Raw genomic sequence first — 19,087 nt, 5'->3', positions numbered from 1 at the left:
AGGCTCATGTTTCTTTTAGGAAAATAAAGATTTAATAAACATTGGCAGTTAACTTGAGTGGGTTGGCATTCATCTTCTAACCAAATACAGAATCACTCATCTATTTGAAACAGTGGCTTCCGGGAGCTACAGGATGCTGCAAATGTCCACATGTTGACATCGGGAACAAAAAAAATGGATGAATGGAAGCATCAAAAATTGCACCAAACAAATCACCTCAGCGGCCCACGATTGGACAAGCCGAAAGACAACTGTCAAACTGCATGATTAGTTCAGGACCAATTTAAGACAGACGTCAAACTCAAATAACAACAATTTCACCAACCACTTTTCGGTTTTACGTTCGGCATGTTTGTGCTCAAAATGAACTTTGGGAAAGGATGGGGGAATGTCAAGAAGTTTTCAGCTCAGTAGGATGAGACAAGGTAAGTGCTGGATACATTTATATTACACCGGACATTTAAATTGGAAACAAACAAAAGCTAACCTTGAAGTAACTGAAATATATATATGAAAAAAATTGTCCTAAATAAATGGAAGACAAGTAGACAAAGTGAACTACAGGCTGAGTCTTAAATACGCCAAATAGTGTGAAAAAGGAAAAGGGAAGGCTGCATAGAATCCAGTCTCTAATGTAGAGAAGACAACATTGCACGAAATCAAAAAGACACTCGACAGCCCGACGCCGCAAATGTCAATCTGCCAATAAATAAATAGACTTCAGTCAGCGCCACCGTCACAATATACAAAAATGAGTCGGTAGAAAAATATCATGGCCTTTTGTTCGTTTGTGACAAAGAGGGAAAGCGCAGAAACGGCTGCTGCCAATCAGACGAATCCTCGTGTGGCCTTGGCAGCAGAATTGCAGTTGCAATATAAGCTGCAATTGGATCAGAAGGGACGGAAGAGCATGATTGGCTGTGGCCGGGCCTCAATAGGCTGAAGCCCAAAAAGACGCGCACACACACACACAAAAAATAAAGATAGAGAGAAAATGACATCAGATATTGAGAGCAGCAGTTGAACATTTCACAGAAACGGTCTAAAATCTTTGGTGGGCAGCCGGCTTTGTCTTGCCGCTTCAGGTCGGACCACACGAAGACCAGTGGCTCCATTTTGCCATTGACGGATATAGACGTCCAAAATTCATTTAAACTATTTGTATTAGTTTAAAAAAAATTATACTGCTGTTAACAAGAGTATGAAAAACGATATTTTTTAATTGTGTATTTAGAACAGATATAAAATGTATGATTCATTGTGAGTCAACTAGTGAAGTCATGCGTTTAATTACGATTACATTTTTTAATCGTAATTAATCGCATGACTTCACTAGTTGACTCACAATGAATCACACATTTTATATCTGTATTTCCCCCAATTTTTTTTAGGTTTTCATACTCTTGTTAACAAAAGTGGATTTTTTTAAAACTAATAGAAATAGTTCAAATTTTTGACGTCAATAGCCGTCAATGGCGCTCTTACAAATCAGTAATTTTTCCCCCATGTTACATTTTAAAGCTAATCAATCTTCCCTGTTTAATTTTTTGAAAATAGGAAGACTGAATCATGCAGGGAATTTAGTGACCCTTCTTCCCCCTCCTGTCAGAATGCTACTGAGCTGATCCACAGGTTTGAAGAAAGACGGTAAGCGTTCTCTTCCCTCTCGTATGAGAAGACAAGCTACTACTGCTGCTGCTGCTGAACCAGTCGCCAGTAATGCGGCATGACTTTACACTCGGGCAGGTAGAGCGCCATCTCCAGGGCCACCAGGATGGTGAACTCAAAGCTGATCAGCTCCCGCCTGCCGATGCGGAAGCGCTCCTCCAGCTTCTGATGAACACACAAAAAACATGCTTTCAAAACTTTGGTTCTTCACTAATTTTTCCTCCTCGGGCTCCGTTCATGTCACTTTAATTGCACATGTCAGATTATTATTATTTTTTTTTATCCTTCTGTTTCTGCAAATTGGTGTGCGTGTGTGTGTGTGTGTGATTTAAATCACATCATGGGGACCATTTTCTGAGTTTTTACTATCATTGTGGGGACCACGTGTCCTTGTGAGGGCATTTTGGTGGTCCCCATGCATCCAAACTTCTTTTTGAGTGTCAAAACTTGGTTTTAGAGTTTAGGTTTGAATTGGGTTATGGTTGAGGTTAAGGTAAGGAACAGGGGGTAGGTAATCATTTTTTATGCTTGGGGTTAGGGGGAGGGGCTAGGAAATGCATTAAGTCAATAATATGTCCCCACTAGATATGTAAACCCAAAGTGTGTGTATGGTCTTGTTTTTGTGACATAGTGGGGGCCAACATTTTAGGATTTCACAGAGTTGTGAGGCCCACCTGTCCATGTGGGGCCATTTTGCTGGGTCCCACAAGTTTAGACCTCTTTTTGAGGGTCAAGACTTGGTTTTAGAGTTTAGGTTGGAATTGGGTTATGGTTGAGGTTAGGGTAAGGAATAGGGGTAGGCAATAATTTTTGATGGTTGGGGTTAGGGAAAGGGGTTAGGAAATGCATTATGTCAATGAGATGGCCCCACAAAGATAGTAAAACAAATGCGTGTGTGTGTGTGTGTGTGTTGGGAGGGGGGGCTATATCACATCATGGGGACCATTTTCTGAGTTTTTAGTATCATTGTGGGGACCAAGTGTCCTTGTGAGGACATTTTGAAGGTCCCCATGATTCCAAACCTCTTTCTGAGGGTCAAAACTTGGTTTTAGAGTTTAGGTGTGAATTGGGTTTTGGTTGGGGTTAGGATAAGGGCCTAGGAAATGCATTATGTCAATGAGATGTCCCCACTAGAAATGTAAACCCAACATGTGTGTGTGTCTTACATCAATGAGATGTTTGACCTCCTGCTTCCTTAGATCACTGCTGATCTTGGCAGCCAGTAGGATGCAGGCAGCTGACACCAACTTCCTGTTGAATAAAGGGAAAAAGGAAAGCGTCACCTTGAGTTGTAATGACAACATGACAACACTAAGGGGAGCCAACGCGTCACCATGCCCAGTTGACTCTCGCTTTTAGAGGAAAAAGCACTTTTGGTAAAAAAAAAAAAAGAAAGAAAATAATTTAAGGACCCTTTTTATCCGTTTTGAAGATTATTGAGCTGTTGGTGACTGCTAAGGAGGAACTTTCTTTTGGGGTCGTTTTCAGCGGCCCGAGACAAAAAGACAAAAAGCACGCCTACCTGTTGTGTTTGTTGAGTCGCCCCTGCAGCACCAACTTCTCAAAGTAGACGAAGGCCATGGCGACGGTGGCTGGCTGAAGGCCGCAATCGTCGCCCATCGAGCGCATCTCTCGCTTCAGACTGCCACGCACAAAAAGCAAAAGATCATTCGCGATTGGCGGCGGGAGCGACGATTCCGCTCGGCCGCTTTCTGAAGGTGCCTTGACGACGTCATCACCTCACCTGCGAATTTTACTCAGGGTGAGTTTGATGTGAGGAAATTTCTCCTTGAACGTCTCGTTCATGTCTTTCTTCAGGTCGGAAGGTTTCACATATTCGATGACGGTCGTCTGCGCGAACAAAACAAAAGACGTTTTGTTTTCAAGCAGTTTTCACTTTCCGACCAGGAAACTTCCCGAGGACAGAAGCAGCTCTGCCGCCGATGTAAAAATCCGCCTGGATGGATGAAGCACTAACGTGCGCGCGTGCGTGAACGTGTGTGTGCGTGTGTAATTCATTTGGAAGTGATCCCACTGAGTTGCTGCCTATCAGGCGTCGCACTAAGATGACGTGTGCGTTCTGCATCCATTTGCCGCTTCTTGACTCTTGCAAGTCTTTTGTTGTCACCCTTTACATCTTTTTCCAATAAGACATTTTCAATAACCTTTGTTGAGGTCTAAACTATTCAAATTTTAGCATTTAAAATGGCAAATAATACGAGTAAAAAAAAGTTCCCAGCTTTCTTAATAGCGTGAAAAACATACAAAAAACAACAATTAGTACACTCGGACTTCATTCTTTAATTCAAATGATTTCTTCTTCTCCTTCACTTTCTTTTGTTGGAAAAAAAGACAAGCAAGCAAAATAGCTGCATAAAAAAATGGAAAATGGCTTCAATAACTGCCACTTTGATGATGAGCTTAACAGTCAAGTTCGCTGCCGTCATCTAGTAGTGAAATGTAGGTCACAAAAAGCTGACCAAGTGACAGGTCAAAAGTCAAACCTAAAAATAAAAATAATTAAAAAAACATTTGTCAGGGCACTGAGAAGTCACTACAGAGCGAAATTGAGAACATCTGCAAATGTTTGAAAATTGAGAAGATGCTGCAAAAATCTCAAATAGGCAAAAGTCTTGTTCGTGTTGCAAAGACCGAAGACGCACAGTGTGTTTCATTGGATCAACATGTTTGTTCCAAAAGAAGAAAAATGTTGTCACCATGTACGAGGCGAAGATCAGCACCCGCTTGTGTTTCCCGCAAGGCCACTGGGGGTCACTGAGGACGTTTGGGTCGTAGTCCGTCACGTCCTCCAGTCCTGCAAAACAGGAGGCATGCGTGTCACATGTAGGCCAACCGACTTCCTCTCGTCTTTGCTTAAGAGCGGACATCACTTTCGGTCACGAAGCAGGCATCACATGCAATGATAAGTCCGCCATGCAACTGAAGCGGCAAGCAGGCCTTTCTTCTTCTTCTTTCCAAAGACTTTGGCCAAAGATGTCATATAGCGGTGAAGAGTGTGGACAGAAGCAAAAAAACAATCAGGTGATTTTCTAATCACCTGTACCCCATAGGTGTCAAACTCCGGTCCTGGAGGGCCGCATTCCTGCAGGTTTTGGATGTTTCCGTTCTCCAACACAGCTGATATATGATCAGCTCATCAGCAAGCTCTGATAACGATCCTGCTGATCGGAATCAGCTCGTGTTGGAAAAGGGAAACCTCCAGGACTATGCTGTACCCTGTAGCATCATTCAAATTCAAAAGTCCCTTGCAACTTACTGTCAAAAACATCAGTAAAACAAAACGGTGTGCTTGCTAAAAAAAAAAAAAAAAAAAAAAAAAGAAGGCAAAAACGGACAGAAGCAACGTTGTGACTTTGAAATGCAAAAAGTGTAAAAGTGGAATGAGCACCGACACACGTTGATGAGCACAGCTGCGTTGTGTTAATGAGGCGTTCTCATGACGGACTAATAACAAGACTTTTGTTGGCGCGGAGCACACGTCACATATGTTGTGTTTACACCCTCAGCACAGCTGCGGCAAAACGGCCTTGCGTTGGGCTTTGTTTTCTCTCCTCGCATGCTTCCTTCCTGTCACTTTCCACTCACCGCAATCTTCTTCCAGTTATCACAAAGCAGCAACATGACTGGTCTGGTTGGAACGACCTCAAAATAGTTCCATGTCTACTTAACTCATTCACTGCCATTGACGGCTATAGACGTCAAAAATTAATTTGAACTATTTCTATTAGTTTAACATTTTTTCACACTTTTGTTAACAAAAGTATGAAAACCGAGATTTTTTTTTTTCATTTAAAACAGATATAAAAATTTTGATTAATCGTGAGTTAACTAGTGAAGTCATGCGATAAAAAAATTGTAATCGCCCAACGCCCCTCATTTTTAATAATCATTTCTTACATTTTTTTTTAATATATATATACTTTTTTTTTTTTAAAGAAAAGATTATTAAAAAATTAGGGGCATCAGGCGATTCAAATTTGTAATCTTAATCGCATGACTTCACTAGTTAACTCACGATTAATCACACATTTTATATCTGTTCTAAATGAAAAAAACATTCTAGGTTTTCATACTCAACAAAAATGGAAAAAAAATTTAAACTTGTAAAAAAAATAACAATTAATTTTTGACATCTATAGCTGTAAATGGCAGTGAATGAGTTAAAAACGCCTTTGTAGTGATTATTATGGAGTAAGGTAATGAAAAACATGAAGTGCGTCAGCAATCATTCAACATTCCAGAATCAGCAGAATTTATGAGACAAGATTTCCCAAACATGACAGTGTGTTAAATTGCTACATGTGGTTGGAAAGGTCACGTCAACCTGAGTGCAATGCAGCAAGAATTTTAAAAACTGTATGACAGCCTTCCAGATAAACGGATTTTTTTTGTGTCGGGAAAAAAAAAAGGCATTTTGGGGAAGGTTTTTGTGGAAAATGCGGTCAAAACAGATTATTTGTCAACATGACACAAGGACACGTAATTTTCATATGCTACTTGGGAATTCCTTCTCCCATTGGCTAACAAGCTTTCAGCTTTCAAAATATTCTGCTAAGCTGGGATGGGCGACTTAAATGGAAGTCAAAAATGTCCTTTACAACATTATTGAATGCCACCATTTTGTATCCATCTCAGGGGGCGGACATTTTGTCCTGTACTGCCACCTGCCGTTGACTGAAATTGACGTCACAGTGCCCACGGGCTCACCTTGCGAATATCACGTGACCAAACCCAAACATGATAGGCCAAATCTAATACGGTATGTCCTAAAAATTGTACCAATGATGCTTGAAATGAAATCACACGATTTTGCTTGAAAACATAACAAAATTAGAAAAGATTTTTCCTTATAGTCCTCCAAATCCTGGAGGTTTGTTGTGTACACCGAAAATGCAGATAATGCGTGTGCGCGTGTTCTACCAAGGTCGAGTCCCACGGTGCTGTTGAGCCGACTCGGAGGCAAGCTCCTGGCGGGCACTCTGCGGGCGCTCCTGGAAACGGGAATTTGAAGCGTCAGGTCGCCGGCGGATGACGGCTTCTGCCCGACCAGGGCGTTGGTGGGGTACAGGAACTGCGCGTACGACACCGACTGGGGCAGACGCAAACAAAGCGTCACGCGGGAAAGGATTTTTTGCCAGGCGGGCGGGTGTTGACGTACCCTGCCGTACGTCTCCAAGTGGAAACCTTCCAGTCCCATCATCTCCAGGGAAGTGGAAATATTCCCGGACGAGTGTCTCCTCCGGGGATGGCTCAACATGGGCTCACTGGAGAGACACAAAGCCAGACAAAAACAAAAACATTAATTTGACTGGAGAGCATTTCCAGCCCTCTCGACGCACATTTCAGTTCAGTGCGGCGAAAACGGTGCCGAGTTGCACAATATACATTTGCTTTTAAATTAGGTCATTTTCACCCTATTATGGACATTGCGCTCTAAAAAAAAAAGTTGGGTCAAAAAGGGAACAATACAAATGCCTGGGTAATCATTTAAACCAAAAAGTCAGTTCAAATAAATAACACAAAACAACCCAAATAATTGTGTTTTGGGTTATTCTTTTAAAAAGTTGGGTCGGTCTAAAAAAGAAAGAAAAAAAAATGATTTTTTTACCCAACTGTTTTTAGAGTGTGTCATGTCCACCCTGTCATAGTAGAATATCAATTGGTCTAAAAACCTTTCAGAAAATCAAAATCAATTTGTTTAACACTACACAGTCTGAACCATGTTGCTAAGTGAAGATCCACCATAAAATTGTATTAACATTACATTAGCTTAAAATGTCCACCCTGTCAGCAACCCATATTTTGCTGTTTGCATGTAGTTCATTTATAAAAAAAATAATAAAATGGTTGTTTGGTGGGTTATTCATTAAACCAACTTTTTGGTTTACAAAGTAAATAACCCAAAACATTGGTTCGATCCCCCAAAAATGGGTTGTTTTGTGTGTCTTTCATTTGACCCAACTTTTTGGTTTGAATAAAGGAACCAAATCGTTGGGTCGGTCCCTTTTTGACGCAATTTAAGCTATTTTTGAATAACATTTTTGTTTTGCATTCACAACGCAAAAAGTTAGGTCAGTCCCCCCAAAATTGAGTTGTTTTATTTAAGAAAAAAAAGAAAAAGTTAGTTGTTTGGTGGGTTGTTCATTTAAACCAACTTTTTGGTTTAAATAATAAAAAATAATAATTAAAGACCCAATTTGGATGATTTTTGACCCAACTGTTTTTAGAGTGTGTCATGTCCACCCTGTCACAGTAGAATGTCAATTAGTCTAAAAACCTTTCAGAAAATCAAAATAAATGTATTTAACACTACACAGTCTGAAACATTTTTCTAAGTGAAGATCCACCATTAAATGCTAACATTATATTAGCTTAAAATGTCCACCCTGTCAGCAGCCCATAATTTGCTGTTTGCATGCAGTTCATTAATAATAATAAAAATTAAAAAAAAAAAGTGTGGGACCTTAACCATTATGTTGACTTATTATGAATATTAAGTTTTATGGAAAATCTAATTTTTTTGGAATGGCTCTCAACGGCCCTTATGCTGATATTGACTCATGCTACTTTTTTTTTTAAAACAATTTTTTTTTTTTTTTTTTTTTTACACTGGCAGTCATTTCGACTTCCAGTCAATAGAATGAATTTCACAACAACAAACGTACAGGTTGAAAATGTTGTCATCCTTCAATGTGGACATGACTGTCTTGTGCTTTGGCAAAAAGTAAAGATGTGTTTGTGTGCGCATGCATGTGTGTTTGCATGTGTACCTGAGGTAAAAGCTTTCTCAGTACGGTAGAACAGAGAAGGCCGCACACAGGGATCTTTTAGCGCAGATCAACACGATCCTGAAAGAAACAAAACACATGTTGGCACTTCGTCTCCCGCCCATCGCAAAGTCAACATTCGCTCAAATCACTTTTGTCCTCCGGTCGTGACGTTTGCATTTGCATTTGCCTGCGCGCGCGCAAAAGAGCACTTGGTTCCCATGATGCGTGGGAAAGTCGAGACTCGGTCGTCGTCTGTGGGGATTTGACCCAACTGGAAATGAGCAGGAAACTTCCACATTACAGTCATTTTGCCAATTCTCGGCATTGTTGTTGAATTCATATCCGTGTATAAAAGTTGGAGGAGGAGCAGCGTGGCGGTGCACGCGTATGCCTTCTACAAGCGCCATCTACAGTGGATATATAAAGTCTACACACCCGTTTTGTGACATAAGTCATTTCCAATTTTTTCCCCAACATGAATGTGACCTTTAACCTGTACGACTCAAATTCAATTGCAAATAAAATAATACGCGGGTTGCACAAGTGTGCACACGCCCTTACAAGTGGTTGTGCGGCACATTCCACCTCATGTTAAACGGCATTCAGCACACACTTGCCATCATTTCAAATGCGCCTGTTGAACCCCAAATCAAGTTCAGATTGCAGTCCCTGTTCATGATGATGTCGCCGGAACACTACACTTTCGGTTTGGCATTCTTAAAAAAAAAAAAATGCTTCTAGTCAACAATTTTATGAACAAACAAACAGCAAAAATCATAGATAACAAAAACAATAGAAATATAGAAAAAAAGAGGAAAAAAAGGACAAAAATTATCAATAAAAAATTAAAATTAAACAATCAAAAACTGAGTAAGGCAACATTAAGTTATAGCAGGAGAGATGCCATCCTTAGCACGTGATTGGTCAATGTCGCACAGTAACCATAGTGAGTTAGAAAGAAAGAAATATTTAAACAGTAATCATAGCGAAGCAAGTCACAACAACATCATAAATAACACAAAACAACAACAACCTTTTGGAATTATGGCCTTTAAGTTCAACCACATCACAGTTCTAACAGGGTGTGCACACATTTGCAACTAGATTATTTAAGATGACGATTATTACTTACCATCTCTTTGTAAGATTTAAAAAATAATAAATTGTATCGAATAGTTTATAGGTCACAATGGAAAGAAAAGTTCTCATAAAAAAAAACTGCCAATTGAACAGGGGTGTGTAGACTTTATATCCACCGGATTTATTAGATTTTTTTCCACTTTGTGGTGCATGTGCATGATCCTCCAGACTGCTGTAGACTGCTGATCTACAAACAGCTGTACTCGATGCTCAGTGCTAGATCTATTTCGGAACGATCAGCCTCAGTCTGTTTCTATTTTTATTTTCATTATTCAGAGAACTTCTCATTCTTGTTCCCTTGACCCAGAGGCCCGATTTGTTCTGTCTGCAAGGAAGGACAAGAATAGAAAACAATTATGCTGAACACAATCACAGTAAGAGACAAAGCAATGGCTCGGAAAGCGACAAGCTGCATCAAACAAGAAAAAAATACCGTAATAACACGGTTAGTACACGACATTTCACGTCTATTTCTCGCCTCCGCGTCGGAGAATGAGGCCGTCTCCTTTAGCAGATTTTTTTTTTTCTTCTCCAGTGTTGATGAAAATTCTCTTTTGAATGAAACAAAACAAACCAAAAGAAGACAAAGCAATTTCAGAGATAAAAATTCTCTTTCATGAATTCAGTTTGAATGCTGGAAATGGAAACCAAACGTTCAGTGCCGCTGACGTCGAGACACGTCATTTACTTTTCGCGCTCGTCTGTCAATTTCAAGCTTGTAAACCACTGTAGTGCCCAAAACACGCCAGTAGATGGCAGCACAATTGGCACAACCAAATTTTGAGCCCGCATGACAAATTACCAAGGACAAAACAAGCTGGAAGTCGGACAAGTTTTGGCATTTTGCACTCTAAATGTAAACGTAGTCACTGTTGCAGAAGACAATCTTGTGTAGCTCTTGTAAGGCGGGTCCAAATGTTTTCAAACGGTCGGCAGTAAGTGGTGACGAAGCGTTTGAATGTTTATGGCAGGAGCGCTTTGTGAGCATTTTGCCAGCTTGCACTCGCTTGATGTTGGCAAACATTGATGAAAATAAAAATTAAAATTAAAAAAATGCCATGCTTATGGTCAGTCGTCATAGCGCTGCTTTTAAAACGGACCCGAAATGTCCTCATGTTCCCCCACCGAGCAAATATGTGGCTCGTATTGCCAGATAATGGTTCGGTTCCCGCCAACATGCGGCAAAAATGTGTTTTGCTCTTACCTGCTGCCCCTGGTGTCGTACTGCTTCATGTTTTTGATGAAGTGGATCTTCTTGGTGTGCCGCGGCCTGGGAGAACCGCCGGACAGATTTCGGCTCCTGGATTACAAAACACATGAATCAGGATCAAGGGCCCGAAAAGCACATAAACCACACTTGACACATAAACAAATTGGCTTGATGAAGTGCGTGCGTGCGTGCGTGCGTGCGTGCGTGCGTGCGTGCGTGCGTGCTTCGGGCCTGAGCACATGATAACATCTTGATTCCTTCTCATTGTTCTTTTGGGCCCTCAAGTGTGTGTGTTCTTCAACTTCATGACTGAGTCATGACACATTTTCATTTTTTTTTTTATTGTAACAAACATAGTTCAGGTGTTTGTAAATATGCTAACAATAAACCAATATGTTTTGTTTAGGGCCGATACAGATACTGATCATTAGTAGGGAAGGAGGCCGATAACCGATATCAGGAGCGATAGCCATTTATTTTCACAAAAAGTGAAAATATAAAAAAATAAACAACTTCTCTGAAGTTAGTTGAATTTTTAACATGTTTATTGAACAACATTTTCAAAATGTTTTTAAAATTTTTTTTTACCTAAATCTTTTTAACTCATTCACTGCCATTGACAGCTATAGACGTCAAAAATTAATTTGAACAATTTCTATTAGTTTAACATATTTACATATAGCAAGAGTATGAAAACCTATTAAAAAAATTACATTTAGAACAGATATAACATTTGTGAATAATCGTGAGTTAACTAGTGAAGTCATGCGATTAATTACGATTACAAATTTTAATTGCATATTTTTGACAATATTTTCCTTATAAAAAAAGAAAAAGAAAAGACTATTAAAAATTAGGGGCGTCAGACGATTACAATTTTTTTATCGTAATTAATCGCATGACTTTACTAGTTAACTCGCGATTAATCACATATTTTATATCTGTTCTAATACAAAATCTTGGTTTCCATACTCTTGTTAACAAAAGTGGGGGGAAATGTTAAACTAATAGAAATAGTTAAAATGAATTTTTGACGTCTATAGCCGTCAATGGCAGTGAATGGGTTAATCTAGTCAGTAGACATCTTTGTTTTCCACGGAAGAGGATCAGGGCCAATGAAGAGGAAAAAAAAGTTTGGCAGGTTTCTCACTTTATTATCAGAATTCCTGCTTTAAAGTCAGAATTGTGAGAATAAAAACAGAATTCGCACTTTGAAGTCAGAATTCTGAGAATACAGTGAGAATCCTGCCAAACTCCCCCCCCCCCTCTCTTCACTCCCCCATGATTATTTCTTGCAAATGGATCACTGTGAAAGGAAAGCAACGAGCACCGTAAATATTTGCTCGTCATCTCCTGCAAGCGTTTCCCGCGGCGGCTTTCTGCTGGAGGTCGTACGCGACGTTGACGCCACGGATTTTAAACCCCCCCCCCCCCCCCCCCAAAACCAGGCCAAGGAGAGCAGCTCAGTGACGTCACAGCAGTTACGCAACGGATGTGACATCAGCACAACACGCACGCAGTGGCACGACGGGCGCGTTGCTCTCACGTTTCCTTCATTTACATCTCATCACTGCATTCCCCAAGACATTCCCATCACCTGATTTGGGGGAGGAGTCATGAATATGAATATGAATATGTTTACCGTGAGGATTCCCATCATCAAGATTGGTAGAATTTTTATTTTTTTTATTGGCCGAGCCAACGTGAAACCTTTTGATAACCCGTTTACATTATTTTTTTAAAGCATAGTCTTGTTTCAAACAAATTGCTACATTCGTAGATATATGCTTTGAACTGTTCTAATTAGGAAACACGTGCTTTAAACAGCATTATCAAACAGCGTTATTAAAATGACATTTTACTCTTTAGACACGCTAACAACTTTGTGAACCAAATGTCAAGTCATTGCAGACATTCCGAGTTACATAAAGTATGCAGTAACTGTAATTTACTGTATATAAAATAATAAATTGTAAAAAAATTTTTTTTTTTACTGTATATAAATTACAGTTACTTTATTCTAAATACAGTAAGTAACTGTATAAATGTAAAAACTGTAATTAATTGGAAAAAAATATATATCTTTTTTTAAATACAGATTTTTACAATAATTAGCTAACAACTTTTTATGCCCGTTATTTACTGTCAATTCTAGACAGCGTGTGGCTCTTCAATCAAACAAGACTCAAGAGTCAGCATCCAGTCCATCTTAAGGCTCGACTGTGAGCCGTCACGCGACGGCATTTTCTCAGCCTTTCCGCGGGAACCTTCATTCCACGACATTTTAGAGGATGTCCAGGAATGTTGCATTTGTGTGGGAATCGTGGCCGAATGAAGACATCCAAACATATTATATGCTTGACCATAAACAAGAAGAAGAAAATGAGCTGGAAAAGTTGTTGCTTCTTTGAATGTGATCACATTCATTTGACTCACAAATCGACAGTCAAGATGATCTACAACTGATTTTGGTTTGTCTGCGGGGGAATAGACGACACTCTGTGCGTGTTGTGAGCGACAGCCTGTATCTAAATGCGAGCAGCAGATCCCATCAGCAGCCGCCTTCTAATCGGCGTGACCCGCGGCGACCCTCCCTCATGAGAATTTCATTTCTCCAGGATGTTGTGGAAACTTCTGTGGGAACGGAAAAAGAAAAAAAAAATCGCTTCACTGCTGCCGATGGCGACGATTGTTGTTGACATAGAAGACAAACATCCGCAAGCTTTTTGTGAGCTTTCATGCTCTTCAAAGTGACAACAAACCAATTCTGACCAGCTTGAACCTCAGCACAGCTTGTTAATTGGCTTCATGATAATATACCGCCAAATCATGTCACTACCAAATATTTTTTACGATTGATTCTTCTACCGATTAATCTGCAGTTTTTATATTCAAAAGGAGCGTTTGCTTTGACACGTTTTTGAAAAATGCTTGTCTGTTTATCATGCCGCCTCACGAAGTGAAAAATGCATAAACCTATAGAAACTCAATATTTTTTCCACACTTGCACAAAGCTAACTATAATCATTGTCGATGCGCGTTTTCACAACCTCTTTTGATGCACGTATTTTACAACAGAAAAATGTCACAAATGCTAATCTCAACTCAATGTACACGATTCACAAAGGGACTTCCAGTAGCGGACTGATATTATCCTGTTGTACGAACGGCAAATGGCTAACAGACCTTCTGCCAGCTCGCGTGAGAGCATTTCGCGGTTCTGCGTGTCACTATTGGTTACTGGCAGATAGCTGAACATCCAATCAAGTGAAACTGGATGAGAAATTGCCACGCCGTTGCTGCAGATGATGTGATTGTTGATTGTTTTGCGACATGACCAGCGTCCCTTCAACGAGTCATTACAGCCACCGGACTTTTATCTTGCAAAAATAGTAGCGCTGACGCACAGTCTAAAAAAAAAAATAAAAAAAAATCATGTGAAGTTGTTGAAGTTGCAATTGCATTGCCGTTTTTTTGCTCTGCAAAAATATTTGCCAGCCTCTCACGAGCCTCCTCGGGCTAGTTTGTTTGATTCCACGTTGAACCGTTGAGCCTCGTCACCTACTTCCATCTCATTTTCATCTTCGCTCTTCCTGATTGGCCAAATTAAACGGACGACAAATGCAAATACTAAAACATCTGCTGAGGTTCGCACAACTCTTGCCCCAGGGGGCGTACAGGAGAAGAACAAGCATTATAGAGCGTTTGCTTTTCACCCCTAAATTGGTTTGTTTTGAAGGTGCAGTCTTGCAAATTAGCCAATTGCCCCACCCCCCAAACGTCGAGCCAAGGCCGAGTACGCCAGCGTTACCATGACAACTGAGGGCTTAGCCGCTCAGGTGTAAAGGGAATGGCCAGCCCCCATAACCACATAGTTAAAGTGGATTTTCTCTCAAGAGGGCAGCACTTCCTCAATAAAATGCAAAACCCTAAATTGAGGAGGGTTCCGTTTAAAAAAAATATATATATTTTTTTTTTAACTCATTAACTCCCAGTCATTTGCACTGAAGCAACCCCCTCCGCTCCCGGCTGTTTTACTGGATTTTGACTGATTTTGCAAGGCCCACATACAATTGTGTTCTATTGCTATTAAAACATGGAACCTACCAAAACAAAGATTAGAGTATCTTCTTTCATCAGAAAAAAAAAGTATATTTCTATCTGTTTCCGTTTTGCAATTAGCATTAGAATATAGCTAAGTTTCATCATTATTCACAAATCTATTTAGAATTGTGGGGAAATCAGCTTGTTTTCAACATGGCCCTGGTTGATCTCTTATACTCTGCTGCCACCTGCTGGCCGTTTTTTGTAATTACTACCATTGCTTCACCCGTTCTTTGAAGTTAAGAGGCTGCATCAAAGCCTCCTGTATGCTCTAGCATAAAAACAAAAACGTATAAATATGTCTTTGGGAGCATGGTAATATTTAAAATGGAACGTATTTATATATTTTTGGGAGCAAATGAGTTAAGGACAATCCGTCTGCTGTCGCGGAAGACAACACAAACCGCAGACGGTTTTCTGCCGAGAAGCTGAAATTTGAACCGAAATGATGTCTGATCCGTTTCTCGTCCCGACTAAATATTTTCTGCTGCTCGTCGTCGATGAACTGACAAGTGGCCGTGAACGCCCGTCTTCAATCTTTGTCGAGTGTTTGCATTTACGGTACGAAGACGTGCGCAAATCCCCTCAGTCAATCCGGAGCAGCGACTTAGTGGCCGAGCACCAGTCGGAGATTAAACGCATTGCGCTTCAAGCAAGCACACGCATGCGGGGGGCGGGCTTTGCGAGGGGGGGCGGGGGTGCTTCAAGGTGATAATCGCTGAGCATGCCTGCTGCCGTGTGTCTGGCAACACCGCATAAGCACCGGCAGCATCTGGAAATAAAGATGGAGGCTTACATGGAGAGAGACAAGCCTCAGAGCGCGCTGCAAACCAGAATCAAAATCAACCTGATTGGTTGGACCAATCGTATTTCCCAAGATCTTCCTTTTTCGCAGCCCCTGCCCAAATTCAGCCTTGTGGTTTTTCTACATCTCCCGAAACAGGAATACGGTGGCGCCGTGAGATACGATACGTATCTCCCGAGCAACTGTGATGTCATCTTCAGTCGACAGCAAGTGACAAAATGTCCGCCCCCTGAGACGGATAAAAACGGCTGGATTTTGCTGCATATTCCACAAATGTAATATTAATCAGAATGTCATGTTTAGACTAGTGAGGTCACATCTAACCTATTATTGTCAAGAAATGTTTAAGGTTGACTTCCCTTTTAGCTTATTTGCATCCTCGAAAAAGCAAGTCGCTTCCTAACATAGGAAATACTGACTGAGTCACACACAAAGTCCCGAAAACAAATGACAGCTGGCGCCTGCTTTGGACGGATGAACGAGGCCCGTTTTCACAGCCTCTCGTCACGTGCAAATAGGTTAAGCGGCGTTTAGCGCCACAGGCTTGAAACGCTGCCAAAATGGTGACTAAACGCAAAAAGTGGGCCGGCCTGAACAAACTTCCTTCTACGGTAAACGCATTCGCTCCGTTGATGTTGACCAGCTGATCTGGTGTTCTTACTGCTGCATGTTTGCATCTGCCTGAGCGAAAAAAACAAAAACATTTTGTTCTTGGGTGACATCACTTTGTCTGTCTGTGGTTTTTACACCTCTGCCCCCTCCCACTTCCCCTCGGCAGAGATGCCAGTTCACAGAATCTTGCACCAACGGCCACAATGGGCCATCTGAGATATTTCAGGTGACCAGATTCTGTCATCGTCGTTGGAAACAAAAACATCTCAAAGATATTTGAGAGAAGAAAATCACGTGTTGAAGTCGTTAGCGTCGATGCCAAATGACACTTCGGACAAGTCGGATCAAACTTCCCCTTCGGCTTCTCTCATGTTTCTTTCAACATCAAGACACATTAAACATTCAAGCAAGCCTGAGCAGAACTATAGTTGGAATTGTGTTCTTGATTAAATCAGCGCTTTGTGGTCCAATTGCAGAGCAATCCGCATGTAACCACATTTGAGATTTCAAAATGACATACTTCATTTTATGATACGATACGATACGATATACTTTTATTTTCCCCGTGGGGAACTTTTTCCTGGACTCCGTCCAGCTGCAGTTACAGTAAAGAAAAAACAACAGAATAAAAAGAGATAAAATTAAAGTTAAATAAGATCTTAAATAATAATAATAATAGTAATAATAATAATATTAAATAATAATATCTTCTTGATAGTACTGTATTGTGGCCCTCGTGTTCCTCTTGTAGTATTTCTTCATATTATTCAAATTTTTTGACATCCTGTTTTCGTGGGTTTTATGAGCTGGAAGCCCAAATAGTGTTAAGAAAATACTTGAAATCACTTAAATTGTGGGCCCTGAACCTATAATCTATGAAAGTTTGATTTTTTGAATGGAATTACAGAAATATACAACTACTAGAGGCCATTGTGAGGGTCAAGTCAAGGTCGCAGAGTGGAAATATCTCAGTGTTTTAATCGCCTATAATGTGTTGTTTTCTTAGTGTTGATCTCATCATCTTCGTTTGGAAGTTGACTGAAATGCTGCTGTTTCTTCATTTTCCCCAAACATTCCAGTCATCAAAAGGTGTTGGAATTATTCATTAATGCTTGAAATTGGCTCATTTTTGTCCTAAGAGCGCTTCAGGTTTACTTATCATAATAGTTTTTGAGGGGGCTTCCGTCTTTGCTACCAAGAAACGTCCCAGAACTTTTTTTTTTGCGATTGATTGAACTAAGAAGAAGAAGAAGAAGAAGAAGAAGAAGTTGTGCTCTCGTCTGCTGTCTTGCACTCACCTTTGCCTCAAGTCGGAGGAGAGCGAGTTGCAGCTGTGCACCGACAGCAGCGTGGATGACTTCCGCGGGGCCACGGGCGACGGCAGCAGGCTGCAGTTGGATGGCGACGGCGACGGCGACGGCGACGGCGACGGCGACGGCGAAAGCAAGTGGCCGTCAGCTCCCCACGGCGCCGAGTCCCTGCGGCTGCCGAGCAGTAGCTCTGCGTCCCCCGCGTCGGACGGCAGGACGACTATGGGCGGCACGGCCAGGAGCCCCGCGCTCGTCCGCTGCGTCGCTTTCACGTCGCCGTAGCTGACGGAAGTCGACAAACTCGTGGCGCGCGTCCCGTCGTCGTCCGAAGCGAGTTCGCTCCGCTCCGGGACGGCGGCGTCGTGTTGCCGCTGCGTCCCTCCCTGCTCCGCTGAGGCGCTTCGCACCGGGCGGCCGTCCAGCGAGATGTTGGACAAGAACAAAAGAGCGGCTCGTCTCCGGTTTGAATACTCGCGGTTCCTCCGGATCTGCTCGCGAGTTTGGCTTTTTGTGGCGGCGCCGTGCTGGGCGCAGGCGGCCGCCGCCATGCTGCGCGTCCCGGCGCCGATCGAGCAAGTCCAAGTCCAGCAGTGGAATCGCACTCTCAACTGTCAAATCCCTTTTACCGGGCGCCAGGCGACTTACGCCCTACTGCGTTCCCATTGGATCAAAACTGGCCTGCGTCATGACGTCACAATAAGCACTCTTCCGGGAGAAGATGACGCCGTCAAACTGTAATTAATAACGTGTGTGGAGTGTTCACAATTTGTTTGTGTATTCTGTTGAAATTGTTTAATAAAGTTATATGAGAAAAATAAAAATTACGCCATCAAAGACAAATGAATGAATAAATAAACAAGCAAATAAATAAATAAATATGACGCTGTCAGTTGACTGGGTTTGCAGTAGGCCTACATGCAGCTAGGTTGAAACTTTTTAAAAAAGAGACATTTCTTGAGAAATGACTACCGGATTTGCTCAATATGTTATTAAGAATAACGCTGGGCAACACAATTGCTGCTAAGATCTGACAGCTGCTGAATACATTTTTGGGTGCAGAGTCCAAAACTGATCTCAGTTTTTCTCTAGCATGTCATGAAAAATACTGTAGATTGATATTATTGTTCTATAAAAATGTTCAAATATTGACATAGAATGAATTATGAATGAAACAGGCATGGCTGCAATGTTTAACATTGTGTTTTTTACAGAGGATATGGCAAGTATCTCGTAATTGCTCCTATGCTGGTTATCTTTGTGTTTGCAGATCTTGTTAGTACTGACCTATTCAAATTGTATCAGCTATTTCCTTATCTGGAGAATGCTAGAAAAAAACGGAGTGCAATTTTTAATCAGCATGTATTTTAGTTTAGTTTAGTCAGCATAAAAATCGAACTCAACAACCCCCCCCCCCCAAAAAAAAATGTTCCCCAGTGTAATGAATGAT

General features: G+C 41.2%; 1 protein-coding gene across 1 annotated transcript; it reads right to left on the bottom strand.

Annotated features, from left to right (window-relative positions):
- Positions 1–1,328: 1,328 nt before the first annotated feature.
- Positions 1,329–18,287, bottom strand: cables2b (Cdk5 and Abl enzyme substrate 2b). Its single transcript, XM_086070282.1, is given in 10 exon segments — positions 1,329–1,833; positions 2,835–2,919; positions 3,191–3,310; positions 3,413–3,519; positions 4,386–4,483; positions 6,610–6,778; positions 6,848–6,953; positions 8,460–8,537; positions 10,804–10,899; positions 17,629–18,287. Coding segments are annotated over 10 exon segments (1,566 nt in total). The 5' UTR covers positions 18,189–18,287; the 3' UTR covers positions 1,329–1,686.
- Positions 18,288–19,087: the final 800 nt, after the last annotated feature.

This window comes from Leptonotus elevatus, chromosome 2 (assembly GCF_054856555.1).
Source record: "Leptonotus elevatus isolate MCC_2025b chromosome 2, RoL_Lele_1.0, whole genome shotgun sequence".
Classification (NCBI taxonomy): Eukaryota; Metazoa; Chordata; class Actinopteri; order Syngnathiformes; family Syngnathidae; genus Leptonotus; species Leptonotus elevatus.
The sequence above is the reverse complement of the archived record's forward strand: the minus strand, read 5'-3'. Positions and strand labels throughout refer to the sequence as shown.